The sequence below is a fragment of the Physcomitrium patens genome, chromosome 12, assembly GCF_059467195.1.
Source record: "Physcomitrium patens ecotype Gransden chromosome 12, ASM5946719v1, whole genome shotgun sequence".
NCBI lineage: Eukaryota > Viridiplantae > Streptophyta > Bryopsida > Funariales > Funariaceae > Physcomitrium > Physcomitrium patens.
Window position 1 is genome coordinate 17,261,025 of NC_143421.1, and position 13,854 is coordinate 17,274,878.

A 13,854-nucleotide genomic window follows, 5' to 3' on the forward strand; every position below is an offset into this window, starting at 1 on the left:
AAGCTCAATGCTGCTGCTGCAAAACGATATCAACATCTGCCGAAGAAATATGAGAACTCGGGAGGCGACAGAATGATTACTTGTCCACCTCTGACTAAGAAGTTGTTTTCTAGCGGTAGCCTAGCCCTGTTGCAGATTCCGTCACGGCAGGAGAGGCTTGGACGATATGGTTATGGGGTAGAAGCCATGCAGGTGTTCGAACAATGTAGGCTGGAAGAGTAAGACCACAATTTTTGCCGTTTGTGAGTGTCTTGGCATGCTAGTTTCGTCGATAAAGGATTGCTAATTACTGAGATTGAACTTTCTTCGACAATCCTAAGAAAGTTCTAGATAAAAGAAAGATGAACTAAAAAATTAAAATCTAATGTTGATTCAAAATTGTTCAAACAACATTTTTCTATTTTATTTTTGAGACCATAATAATCAATTGTATACAAATTACTTATATATATATATATATGTTTTACTTATTCAAACACAAAACCTTGATTTCGAATTAATATATTTAGTTAAAATAATAAATCATAAATTCAACACCTTCCCATATCTGTTTTACATAAAATAAATTTCTTAGTATTCTGAAAGATGCATGTATTTTTTTGTTTTTCCAAAAGCCCATTCTATCATCTCTATGATTCAAATGTGAATTGAATTAGTTCCAAATAGAACATCATCTTGCATATAACCGTTGTTCAATAAAAGCTGTTTAGAACGGCAGACTCGTATGTGTCATAGTCTACAACAATTGGGTGATGAAGCAAAACGTAATAATACTGCAAGATCTAATAATTTTTCAAAACGCCAAATACTGTGGAGAGAACAATAAAAGTAGCAGAAATTCAAATCCTCAAAAAAATAGTCAATTCTTTCCAACTCTAATCCAGTAACTATGTCTCACAAATTTCAAATATTAAAGACTGCCTTGTTCTTGTAAAGATATGAGCACACGGCGAAACTAAAAAGTCAGTTAGTAAACCACTGCACATTGTAATTAGGATGCCAAGCTGTGATTGCTGTCTAGACGCTGGGCGTTCCTGGTGTTATGCTTGCAATAAAATCAGCTAATGAATCTAAATACCCTGCCACCTGCATTTAATCAACACTGGAGATTCAGAATACATCTATTGAGTTTTGAGACAGTATACGCAGACCATATCAAAGTTTCAGCCATGCATAATCTACTCTCAAAGTATTACAAAATCACCAACCAATTTTTCAAACCTTAACATAATACAATATTGTGGTAGACATCGGTTCCAAATTCTGCCAACACAACTCTCATCAAAATGCAAATTGAGTTTCCATTACTAAATTAGCAAAGAGAATCTATTGGTTAGGCGCATCAGTAGTTCCACCTTTTTCAAACACATGCAGCAAGATATTTACACGATCACCTACTACTGGATAAATAAATTCATTGACCACGAAAAAAAATATATAATAGTACATTAGCAAGCAGGCATTAGCACTCTGAGAAAATCGAATAATATGCAATTGACTTACTTGAGCTAAGATGCCTTTGCCAGTATTACCTTCCAAAACAATCCCAATCATCAAACCTAGCACTGCCCATCCTCCATTGATTGCTTCAATCTTTTGTTGTTTCTGCATGCCAGTCAAAGCCGCGCACGTTCTCTGAGCTACAGTAACTTTTCTAGGTTTTCTAAACTGTTGCGTTAATATCCCTCAATTTGACACTGTGTCTCCTAAAAATTTAAACTTCCAATTCATTTATAAACTTCTGGTTGATTACGCAATGTTTGTCTCAAAGACTAGAAACCTTTCATGATGGTTGTGTGAAACTGCGGACCTGAAAGGCTACGCGTTCTTGGAGTTGCTTCCATTCTAAAGCAGCCAAACGCTTTGCCTCCAGGGGATCCACCATCACCGGTTTCTTGGGAGGCAGTTTAGAGCCTCGAAGAGGTCCATTTGATACTTGGTTATCCTGGATATAAGACAAACTTCTAAATCTCAAAAAGATGCAACAAAAAGTGCAGCCAACACATGGATCTCTGCTACAAATGCTGACAAAATGTGAAAAGCATGTCTAGATTGTTAAAAGTATGCAACAACCACGTCTTAATTATCGTAGACCCGGATAGAACGCATTTGATTCTGGCTGTCGACAGATATGGCAGGAAACGAGGAGAAAAAAGTTCACGTGCGTACGTCAATTTCGACTGCCGCCTGCACTTGTAATCGCCTGAAATTCTTAACGGGCTTCAAGTGATTTAATCTGAGTAATCCAAAGCTGCTAGTGCCTATGCCTGTTTACAACCACAAAATTCAATCAATGTGCGCTTCAGAAGAGAACCATGCTTTGCCATGTAACTCAACTACAGATATCACCCGATCATTGTAATAATTATTCATATGGAATAACTTCCTCGGAACGAAACCCTGATAGATCTTCACAACAGAAATGCCTCATGAGGTGCACGATAGCTTTGGTTTATATCCATCCGAACTCGAAAATACCACAAACAACTTAATTTGAAAACCTTGTGGAATTTCTGCGTGCATGAAATTCGTGAAAATTCCGTGACGTTCCTAAAGCTATTCCATAACGTTGGCATAATGACTTCATTTCATAATGAGATACACAAAGTCCTCTCAAGATACAACTTAATGCACCTCAGGAATTCAAATCCTAACTCGTGTGCAATGCGGCCATTCACACATTATAGAACAAACTGCCAACGACGAGGCAACAAATTCCAACGAACCCAACTATTTAATTAATTGCCTTTGACCAGTGATTCATTTAAAAGTTGAAAAATATTGGAACACAACAATCAAAACGAAACAAAACAAAACAGGGTCCTGTGTACAAATTACTTAGTAGTGCTAAATCTATCGACTGACATCTGCAGAAAGCAATAAGTCCTTCATGGGCGCTCAGGATATTCAACCAATTACCAACGCACCGCAACCCAAATCATGACACGTATCTACAGATTACACATGCGGAATAGAAGTCACGTCACAAACAATCCTCAATACACCAATTTCGCCCGAATTGAAGCCCTAAACTCATTGAAGTTGAACAAATCATCGTCAATTACCTGCTCTGGAAGTCCCTAACCTAGCCTGCGCTCCAGGAACTTGAGCAGAGCACGAGCAGAGCGCTCTGGACGTCATCTCGGCACCAATCATCTCCTCCTCCACTTACTTCAATCAAGCTCGCAATTGACTAATCAACTGAGTGTTGGCAATTTCGCACCGTTGTGAACGGGACGTGGGTGCAGCTGCAAACGCTCCGAATTGACTCTGGAAGAGAAAGAGAGAAACGCTGGCGTGCACTGGGCCAGCAATCGGGATGAGAGGAAGAGAGGGAAACGCGCACGAAACGAAGGAAGGATGACCCACGCCCCCTGCCCCACCCACAGTCTTGTGCCGGTGACACACCCGCATGGGCACCTGCTGCAGCCGGTGGAATTAGATAGATAGATAGATAGATAGGGTGCTGCAAAGCTCACAATCCATAGTTTTGTTTTATATTTATTTTCCCTTGTGGACGACGCAGGTTGGGAGGGAAGGGGAGCGCACGTGGGAGCCGGGGGTCCCTTCCCTCCCTCCACGCTCATCATTCATCCATCAACATTATCACTCATCCGTTACAGGAATGACGAGAGCCTCGTGGTGGTGGTACTGCTGCTGCTGTCCTCCCAGTTCTGTCTGTCATTGATTGATTGAATGCGTGTCTCCATTCGGGTCCGTTCTCATCCATCCGTTCTTCTGTCTTCGACCTTCATTTAAATAATGTTTGATATGGAAATAGGAATCTTTCCACCTTCAAAATCCATTTCTTTTCTTTTTCTGATTTATAAATTTTAAACATTGCAAAAAACAAAGATTTCTTCTTACCAACCAAACTTTATGATTTCTTTTCTTCATTCCTTTCTTTATTTATAGAACTTAGTAATTTCTATTTCATAAATAAATTAGGAACTTCAAAAATCACCAAAATACTTCAAATGTTGTCAATCAATTACAATAAATTATATTTTATTAGTTTATTGCAACCCGAATTTATAGTTTTATATTTTATTATTAAATGTTAATATGACTATTTGTCAAGGATATGAATCTTGAAGAAAGAAATCTTTAATATATTCTTGTGTCATTCAAAGGACTAAAAAATCACTCAAAGATGATATAGTATTAAATTGGAATGGCTATTGCCAAAGACAAAAAGTCTAGAAAGTCTTGAAATAAGACTAAAGATTAGAAAGGTATTAATAAGAGTGAAGAAGACTTCATTCTTGCCTCCATATATACTATCTAACTAAAAGCTACATGAAGAGCTATCCAATGTACTATCTTTGAAGATGGTTGATTGGTCCTTTCAACCATCAATAGTATCCTATACTAAGGTGGAAAGACCACCTTTTTATTTGATTGTTGTTGAAGCCCTCATAACTTCCTTTAAATAAAACATTTTAGAACATTATCAAGAGTTGTTCCTACGTCTAATAAAATTATCAAACATTGGTAGTCCCTTCAAAGGTCATGATACCAAATACATTATTTTTTGCCATCTATTTGAAGAAAGACATATCATTCTTGAAGATCTTTATTTCAATTATGTTGTCATGAAGGTTGTAACAATCACAATGTCTTGTCTAATAAATCAGCAAGTAATAGCTCTTAAGTTAAATCTCTTAGTTATTGGTTCTTCATCTTTTTAGCATCAAAAAGTTAAAGAAGTTACAAATAAGAGTGTAAAGTAGAATGCTATCTTTTTTAAATCTTATTTTTTTATAGTAAAGATTTTCTATTTTTTACCTTAGTTTTGATGGATGTTGTCAATGAAAAGTTTCAACCTTCTTTACTATATTTGCATGATTCTTTGTTAGGTCATATGTGCATTTATTAATATCATATCTGTGCCAATGAATAAGATATTTTAATCTATTTTGACTCTGCTTAAAATCTAAAACTTCTTCTACCTCAAACTCTTAATTATTATCTACTTCAATAGAAAGACGTAGCATTTGTCTTCTTCTCAATATATTCACTATCTTATATAATTTTAAAAGAGATGCATGAAATATAGAATGGATCTTCATACACTTTGATAGATGTAATTGATAAGCAATAAGATTAATTTATTCACAAATAGGAAAAGGTTCAAGCCTATGATAATTCAACTTGTTACAAAATTGAATAGTCTTGATATTACAATGAAGTAACTATACCTTCTCACTGATCTTAAATTGTGATTATTTCTTGTAATAGGCATCTACATTCATCTTTTGTCATTCTTGAACTTCTTTTAACTGTGTCTTCATTGTTGTATATATCTTTGACAAAAAATTTGCCAAATCTTTTGCTACAAGATTATCAACTTTTAAAAATTTAAAACTATCAAATTATAGATAATAACCATAATTGGTAAAGAAAGATGTTTATTGAATAGAAGAATCAAATTATTATATACAAACTTTGTCAATAGGACAAGAATTATCTAATTATCTTAATAATAATTGATGGTACACCTCAAATATTATTCTAAAATTTGATTCATTCATTTCATTTTCTATTAATTTGAGGAAGAAAAATCAAAAAAAGCTTTATATCTACTTTTAAAATCTTAAAAAAGATTCTTTAAAATTTAGATAAAAATTGAATTCCCTCATTTGATATAATATCTTTGAATAATCTATGATAGCAATAGATATTATCTAAAAAAAACTTAATTATTTCTTCACTTATGATAGATTTTGTACATGATATAAAATATGCTATCTTGGTAAAATGATCTACTATCTCAAATATAAAATCATACAAACTTGAGATATAAAGATCTGTAATGAAATTTATAAAAATAAAAGACCATGGTTGTTTTAGAATACATAATAGCTGAAGAAGTCTATAAGGTCAATGATTAAGAATTTTGAATCTTGAATAAATATTATGTGATTGTAAAAAGTCTTTTAATGCCTAAAAATTTCTAGATATTAGCTCAAAAGTCTTATTGTATCCAAAATGTTCAACTGTTGGAAAATTGTAATGAGCTTGAAGAACACATAATCGTGCTTTGTTTTCTAGAATATATAATTGTCCCTTAAAATACAATAGATTATTCTTGAATTTGAACTTAAAAGCATCATAAGACTTAAAAAAATTATTCTTAATATCATGAATAAGTGGATCTAAGGACATACATAATTGAATTTATTTGACAAAGGTTCAATCAATAGTCAATGTTGATATTATTACTTGAAGATGAGAATACTTTGGATACAAAAAAATCATTCTTTTTTGATCAAAAGTTACATTTATTTCTTTTGATATAAGATAAGAACATCTAAAAAGTACGTTTGATTAATCTTATTATTTCTTAAGTCAATAAGTGATCTTGAAATCAAATCTTGATAAAGACATGCTCTAACAAACTTGCCAATGATTCAAAATATGTATCAACATAAAGTACTTGAGGTACTTGTGATATATATATATATATATATATATATATATATGATGACTAAATTAGAAACAACTTCTAAATAATAATGTCATTCTTGAAATGAATCCACAATTCTAAAAAGTACTTTATTATGGATTTCATAGTTAATCTTGACTACTAAAAATTTCTTGGAATAAAAAGCTATTGAATGGAGCTTATTATTGGCTTTCATTTGTAACAAAATAATACCTTTAATAAAATCTAATGTCTTTATTTTCATAAAAAATACCTTAGAAAAATTAATGTAATATAAAATTAGTACAAAAATAAATGATATCTTTAAAACTTCAAAAGATGCTTCAGCTTCTTTACTCCATTCAAATTTATCTTTATATGTCAAGAGTATAAGAAGAATTGCATCTTGAAAAAAATTCTTGATGAAGATCTAATTACAATTGGCAAATTTTAAAAAGCATTGTATATTTTTTATTATTCTTAAAATCTTTCAATCTATAATAGTCTAGACTTTCTTTGGATCCATTATTAGAACTTCATTGAAAATGATATATCCTAAGAATTCAACTTGAATAGTATAGAATAAATACTTTTCCATCTTAGTATATAATCTTCTAATTTTAAGTTTTTTTAACATAAAAAAATATAAAATTTATATTCTTTTATATTTTTAGAATATATTAGAATATTGTTTAAATAATAGATAACAAAATTATTAAGAAACTAACAAAAAATATCATTTATAAGATGTTGAAATGTTGTTGGTGCATTTTTGAGTCCAAAAAGCATGAAATTATATTCAAAATATCTATAGCTAGTTCAAAAGGCATTCTTCTATTCATCTCCTTCTTAAATATGGATCAACTTATATCCTCTTCATAGATATATTTTTGAATAAATCTTTGCTTAATTGAGTAGGTCAAAAAATCTTAAAATAAAAGATGGGGCATATCTATTCTTCATGGTAATCTTATTAAGTCTTCTATAGTCTATGTACATCCACAAATATCCATTTTTTTTCTTTACAAATAAGATAGGAATTCTCATTGGAGATTTAGAATGGCATATGAAGTTCTTAACTAACTTAATGTTAAAATATTCTTTTAATGCAATTAATTCTTTTTACAATAAGTTATAGATTAGTCTTGAATTCCTTCTTATAAATCAACTAAATAATTATAATATCAATGCTCTAGAAGAATATTTATATTTTTTAAAAAACATCTTAGAAATCTTGGTACTATTTAAAAATACTATTTGACATCTTTCCACCATAAAAAATGAGCATGGCATAAATATAAAAAAGATGATCTTTCTTTTGCTACAATAATAAAAGCTTTCACATATACTATTAAGAGTTTGGATGTACTAAGTTTATATACTTCTACTTAATTAACAAAATTTTAAATCAAATTACAAGAAAAATTGAGATTACAAAAAATCCAATCTATCAAAGAATTGTATTTTTCCAACTAAGATAATTATAAAATAATTAGATTGGATGAAGATCTTATCACATTAAATATTACTATGCTATTATGATTTTTAATTGCTATATCTAAAGGAACAATCTTATAGGTAATATCTCTAAAAGATAATAAAGGATCATCTAAGACTTTTAAATGCATATATTTTATTTTCTTGACTAACAATATTTCTTACTTTTTGACAAAGTCTTTGTCTATAAAATAGATTGAGGCTCTTGAATCTAACAAGATTAAGACTTTGTAATTTTTTGATTATAAATAAACTTCTATTATAAAACTAAATGAAAGATTTAAAGAGAGAATAAGAACTTTACTAAGAGTTACACAAGATTCCAGTCGCATGATCTCTATTGCAGTTGGAAAAAATTGTATTTTAATATATTTTCTTCTTTGGCAACCATATTTCTCATTTTGTGATTGCATTGTTTTTTTAGACAATTTTAGGTAATATATTAGCTTTTTGACAATATAAGTATAAATCTTCTTGTCAATATCAAATCTTTGCTCATTCTATGAGAAATTTGAAACATACCATATCAATTTACATTGATTCCGGCGTTGATAAATAAGCTTCTAAAAACTTCGGAGCTTTCATCATTACTTGACTTGTTGTCAAGAAAAAGAACATAATAAAGACAAATAAACAAATGAAACTTCTCTCAAAGAAAGATGAAAAAATAGAAATAACTTGATATGTATATTAAGAAAGAAACTGGAATGGCTATTGCCAAACGTCAAGAAAATCAGAGACCCTTGAAACTAAACTGGAAGCAAGGAAGGAGTTGACTAGAGTGAAGAAGGCTTCATTCTTGTCTCTATATATACTATCTTACTAGGGGCTATATGGCGACATTCTATAGGATCTCCAATATGTTTTGACTTTATAGGACAAATGCCTTGATTTACAAGGCAAGTTTTTCTATGTGTGGGCCACATAGTTAGCTTGGTCTTCAAGCTAACAACATGTGTGGTACATGGCCAACTTGTTGACTACATTTCTAATTCCAAAAAGTCAAGTAAAGATGCGTATAAAGTCAAAGCAGCATCTATAAAGCTTCTAAAAAGCTTCCACATCAAATACTATAGAATTAACTTACTTTTATTTACTTTTACTTACTTCTATCTATTTATACATGTAATTATTGGCTTACATGCATATGTCCGTGACATAACGTTCTCTTCTAGGGACTAATTTCACGTAGAGCGGTCATCATATGTTGACAAAATCTATGATGCGACAAATTATATTTGCTACATACTCTGATCTTTGTTCTCTTTGAAGATGATTGATAGGGCCTCTCAACTATCAGCAGTGTCTCATATTAGAGCAAGAAGACCACCCAATTATTTGATCATTGTTGAGGCCTTCATAACTTCCTTCGAATAAAATATTTGGAACACCATTGGGAGTTGTTCCTATCTCTAATAAAATCACCAAACATCGAGAGTCCCTTCCAAGGTCGTGATACCACACTTGTTGTATCTTACCATCTATTCAAGGAAGAATATGTCGTTCTTCAAGATCTTTATCTCAATTGCGTCATCTTAAAGTTGTGAAAATCATAATGTCTCATTAGTAGGTCAATAAATAAAGGTTCTTGAGTCAAATCTGCTCATTGTTGGTTCTCGATTTCTTGAGCGTCACAACTACAAAGAAGCTATCAATAAAGATTGAAAATAGAATGTTATCTTACCTAGGTCTTATTTTTTTTATGAAGAAGGTTTTATCTTCATTTTGATGGATATCGTTGATAAAAAGCCTCCACCACCTTTGCTGCATTTACAAGATTCTTTACTAGCTCCCATGTACATTCACTAATATCATATCCACGCTAATAGATAAGATATTCTAATTTATTTTGGCGCTGCCTTAAATCTAAGACTTCTTCCACTTCAAACTCTTTATTATTGTCCACTTCTATAGGAGGAGGTGGAGCTTGTCTTCTTCATGGTATGCCCAATGTCTTGTATGGTTCAAGAAGAGACACGTGGAATATTGGATGGATTTTCATTGACTTTGGTAGGTGTAAACGATATGCAACTAGATTGATTTGTGTAGAAATAGAAAATGGTCCAAGCTTTCAATAATCCAACTTGTCACAAAGACAAGAAGTCTTGATATTGCGACGAAGTAACCATACCTTATTACCCATGTAGAATGGTGGTTGTTTCTTTCGATAGACATTTGTATTGACCTTTTGTTGTTCTTGAGCTTCTTTTAATTACGCCTTCATCGTTGCATGTAGCTCTGACAAATGAATTGCTAAATCTTTTGCAGCAGGATTATCAACTTTTGAAAAGTCAAAAGTATCAAGTCCTGGATGATAACCATAATTTGCAAAGAAAGGTATTTTTTTTATAGAAGAATGTATCGTGTTATTGTAAGCAAACTCTGCCAATGGCAAAAGAGTTGTCCAATCGTCTTGTTGGTAGTTAATGGTACATCTTAAATACTGCTCCAAAACTTGATTAACATACTCCATTTGTCCATCAATTTGAGGATGAAATATCAAAGATAGTTTTATATCCACTTTTAAAAACTTGCAAAGAGTCTGTAAAAATCGTCATATAAATTGAGAACCCCTATCTGATATAATATCCTTAGATAATCCATGATAGCAATAGATATTGTCAAGAAAGAACTTAGCTATTTTTTCACCTGTGATAGATTTTATACATGGTACAAAATGTACCATCTTGGAAAAATAATCTACTATCATGAATATAGAATCATAAGAACCTAAGATTAGAAGATCCGTGATGAAATCTATAGAAATAAAAGACCATGGTTGTTTAGGACTGGATAATAGCTAAAGAAGTTCGTAAGGTCGATGATGAGGAGTTTTTGATCTTGAGCAAACATCAAAAGGTTGTACAAAATCTTTGACTGCTTTCTACATTTGTAGCTACCAAAAATCCCTGGATATTAGTTCCAAAGTTTTATTGTATTGAAAATGTCCTGCTGCTGGAAAGTCATGATGAGCTTGAAGAACATGTAAACGAGCTTCATCTTTTGGAACATATAGGCGTCCCTCAAAATATAGTAGATTCTTCTTCAATTCAAACTTGGAAGTATCATGAGACTTTGAAGGATTTCCCTTAATATCATGAATAAGAGGATTAGAAGACATAGTTGACTAAACTTGCTTATTGAAAGTTGAATCAACAGTTAGTATTGATTTTATTGCTCGAAGATGAAGATGCTCTGACTTCAAGAGAATTGTTTGTTGTTGATCAAAAGCAGCATCTCCTTCCTTTGGTGCAAAGTAAGATCGTCTAGAAAGTGCATCTGACAAAATTTGTTATTTTTCTGGTCGATAAGTGATCTTAAATTCAAATCTTGATAAAGACATACTCCAACGGGCTTGGCAACGATTCAAAATATGTGTTGACAGAAAATATTCAAGGTTCTTATGATCTGTATATACTGTGACAGGGCTAAAAGCACCCTCTAGATAATAGCACCATTCTTGAAACAAATCCATGATTGCAAAAAGTTCTTTGTCATAGATCTCGTAGTTGATCTCGGTTGCTGAAAACTTTTTGGAATGAAAAGCTATTAAATGAAGTTTATTATCTATTCCCATTTGTGACAATACGGCACCTAAAGCAAAGTTTGATGCGTCTGTTTCCATAAAAAATGGCTTAGAAAAATTGACGCGATATAAGATTGGTGTAGAAACAAAAGTTGTCTTCAAAGCTTCAAATGCTACTTCTACTTCTTGATTCCATTGAAGTTTGTCTTTGCAAATAAAATGTATAAAAGGGGCTGCAACTTGAGAGAAGTCTTTGATGAAGATCCGATAGTAGTTGACAAATTTCAAAAAGTATTAGACATCTCTTACTATTTTTGGGATCTTCCAATCTATAATAGTTTGAACTTTCTTAGGATCCATCATAAGTCCATCATTTGAAATGATGTATCCTAAGAAGTCAACTTGAATAGTGTGAAATATACACTTTTTCTATCTTGGCATAGAATCTTGAGTCTCTTAGTTTTTGTAATACTTGGCGAACATGAAGTTCATGTTCTTCTGAGTTCTTAGAATAGATTAAGATGTTGTCTAGGTAATAGACAATAAAATCATCTTAAAACTCTTGAAAGACATCATTCATTAGATGTTGGAATGCTGCTGGTGTATTTGTAAGTCCAAAAGGCATGATGTTGTATTCAAAATGTCCATACTTTATTCAAAATGCAATCTTCTATTCATCTCCTTCTTTGATGCATACCAAATTATATGCTCCCCATAGATCTATTTTTGTATAGATCTTAGCTTGATTCAACTGATCAAGAAGTCTAGATATCAATGATGGTGGGTACCTATTTTTGAGAGTGATTTTGTTGAATCCTTGATAATCAATACACATCTGCAATGATCTATCTTTTTTCTTCACAAATAAAAGTGGAGCTCTTATTGGAGATTTGGAATGGCGTATGAAGTTTTTGGCCAAATTTTCTTCAATATACTCCTTGAGTTCAGCCAATTTATTTTGTAATAAATTATAGATTGGTCCAAATGGCGGTTGTACTCCTTCTTGAAGGTCAATTGAGCAGTCATAGGAATGATGTTCTGGAAGAGTATTCGCATTCTTTTTCTCAAATACATCTTAAAAATCTTGATATTGACCTGAAATGTCACTAAAAGTCTTTCTATCAGTAGAAACAGGTGTGGCATAAATTACACAAGGTGATCCTTCTTTTGCAGACTGCAAGAAAGCACTTGCACCTACAAATATAGGTTTAATTGTACTAGACTTATGACTTTCTACTTGATTAACTACACTCTTAGTTATACTTTCAGAAAAATCAAGACTATGAGATGTCGAATCTATTTTAGGATTATATTTTTCTAGCCATGATAAATCTAAAATGACTGGATTAGAAGGAGATCTAATGATATTAAATATTACAAAGCTACTATGACCATTAGTTGATATTTTTATAGGAAAGATTTCATGAATAACATCTTCTAAAGACAAGAGACGACCATTTATGACTTCTAGATGAACAGGTTTAGTTTTCTTTATTAAAAATATGCTATGTCTTTTAGCAAATTTTTCATCTAAGAAACATACTTAGGCTCCTGAATCTAGCAAGGCAGAGGCTTTGAAATGTTTAGGTCCTAGAATAACATTTATCGTAAAATATGGACAGGATTCTGAGGAGAGGATAGGACCTTCACTAGGCGTTGTACAAGGTTGTAGCTAGACAATTCCTATTATAGCTAGAAAAATTTGTTTTTCAACATGCTATCTCTTTTGATTGCAATATTGCTCATTTTATGGTTGCATTGCTTCTTTGGGCAATGTTGAGCAGTGTGCTTAGATTTTCTATAATATAAGCACAATCCTTCTTAACAACGACTAGTGTTTTCTTTCTCAGCAAGAGGTTTAGAAAGTACCACATTAATTTATATATCCTCTACTTTTGAATGTATGTAATGAAGAGATGTTGGTGTTGTCATTGCATTATAGTAATGTTGAGGTCCACTTGTAAGGTTTTGAGATTGAAATTCAAAAAGATGATTGTCGCACTTCATAGCAAAGTCAATTGCTTGACTCAATGTTTGAGGATCAGGTATGTTGAGCATTAATTTTTACCTCATATTGTATTCCATAAAGAAATTGGCTAATAAGTGCAACATCATCCCACTTGATATCAGTTGCAAGTTATCAAAATTGTGAAGCATATAACGTTACTGATCGATTGTCTTGTAATAAAATACAAATCTTATTGGTTGCAATACGAATTAGATCACGTTCTCCATACATGGATCAAAACTCTACAAAAAAAGCTTCTAGATTATCCAATATTGGATCTTGTCATTCAAGAAAAGATGAAAACCATAATAATGCTGAACTTGAAAAGAAGTATACCAATGAATCTAACTTGCGATCTTGGAGTTGGTTAGCTTTGGGATTGAAGTTCAATCACAA

At 31.9% G+C, this 13,854-nt stretch overlaps 1 protein-coding gene across 3 annotated transcripts; it reads right to left on the reverse strand.

Moving 5' to 3' along the window:
• Positions 1-750: 750 nt before the first annotated feature.
• LOC112289307 (uncharacterized) lies at positions 751-3,278 on the reverse strand. 3 transcript variants are annotated; one of them, XM_073537995.2, is made up of 6 exons: positions 3,066-3,278; positions 2,170-2,267; positions 1,811-1,945; positions 1,533-1,605; positions 1,222-1,263; positions 751-1,086 (listed from the first exon to the last, which is right to left on the reverse strand). In XM_073537995.2, the coding sequence occupies exons 1-5, from the start codon at positions 3,154-3,156 to the stop codon at positions 1,223-1,225; spliced, it is 438 nt and encodes a 145-aa protein (XP_073394096.1). In that variant the 5' UTR covers positions 3,157-3,278; the 3' UTR covers positions 751-1,086; position 1,222. The 3 variants fall into 3 exon arrangements, with proteins under 3 accessions (XP_073394096.1, XP_024390200.1, XP_024390199.1); XM_024534432.3 differs by lacking the exon at positions 1,222-1,263; XM_024534431.3 differs by lacking the exon at positions 1,222-1,263 and having other exon boundaries at positions 1,504-1,605.
• Positions 3,279-13,854: the final 10,576 nt, after the last annotated feature.

What these genes read in the sequence shown, in the direction of transcription:
- LOC112289307 (XM_024534431.3), bottom strand. Translation starts at nt 3,156, where the DNA reads ATGATTGGTGCCGAGATGACGTCCAGAGCGCTCTGCTCGTGCTCTGCT. An exon ending in AGGCGGCAGTCGAAATTGAC is followed by an intron (nt 1,946 to 2,169) that starts GTACGCACGTGA and finishes TCTTATATCCAG; the next exon opens with GATAACCAAGTATCAAATGG. An exon ending in GCAAAGGCATCTTAGCTCAA is followed by an intron (nt 1,087 to 1,503) that starts GTAAGTCAATTG and finishes GATTAAATGCAG; the next exon opens with GTGGCAGGGTATTTAGATTC.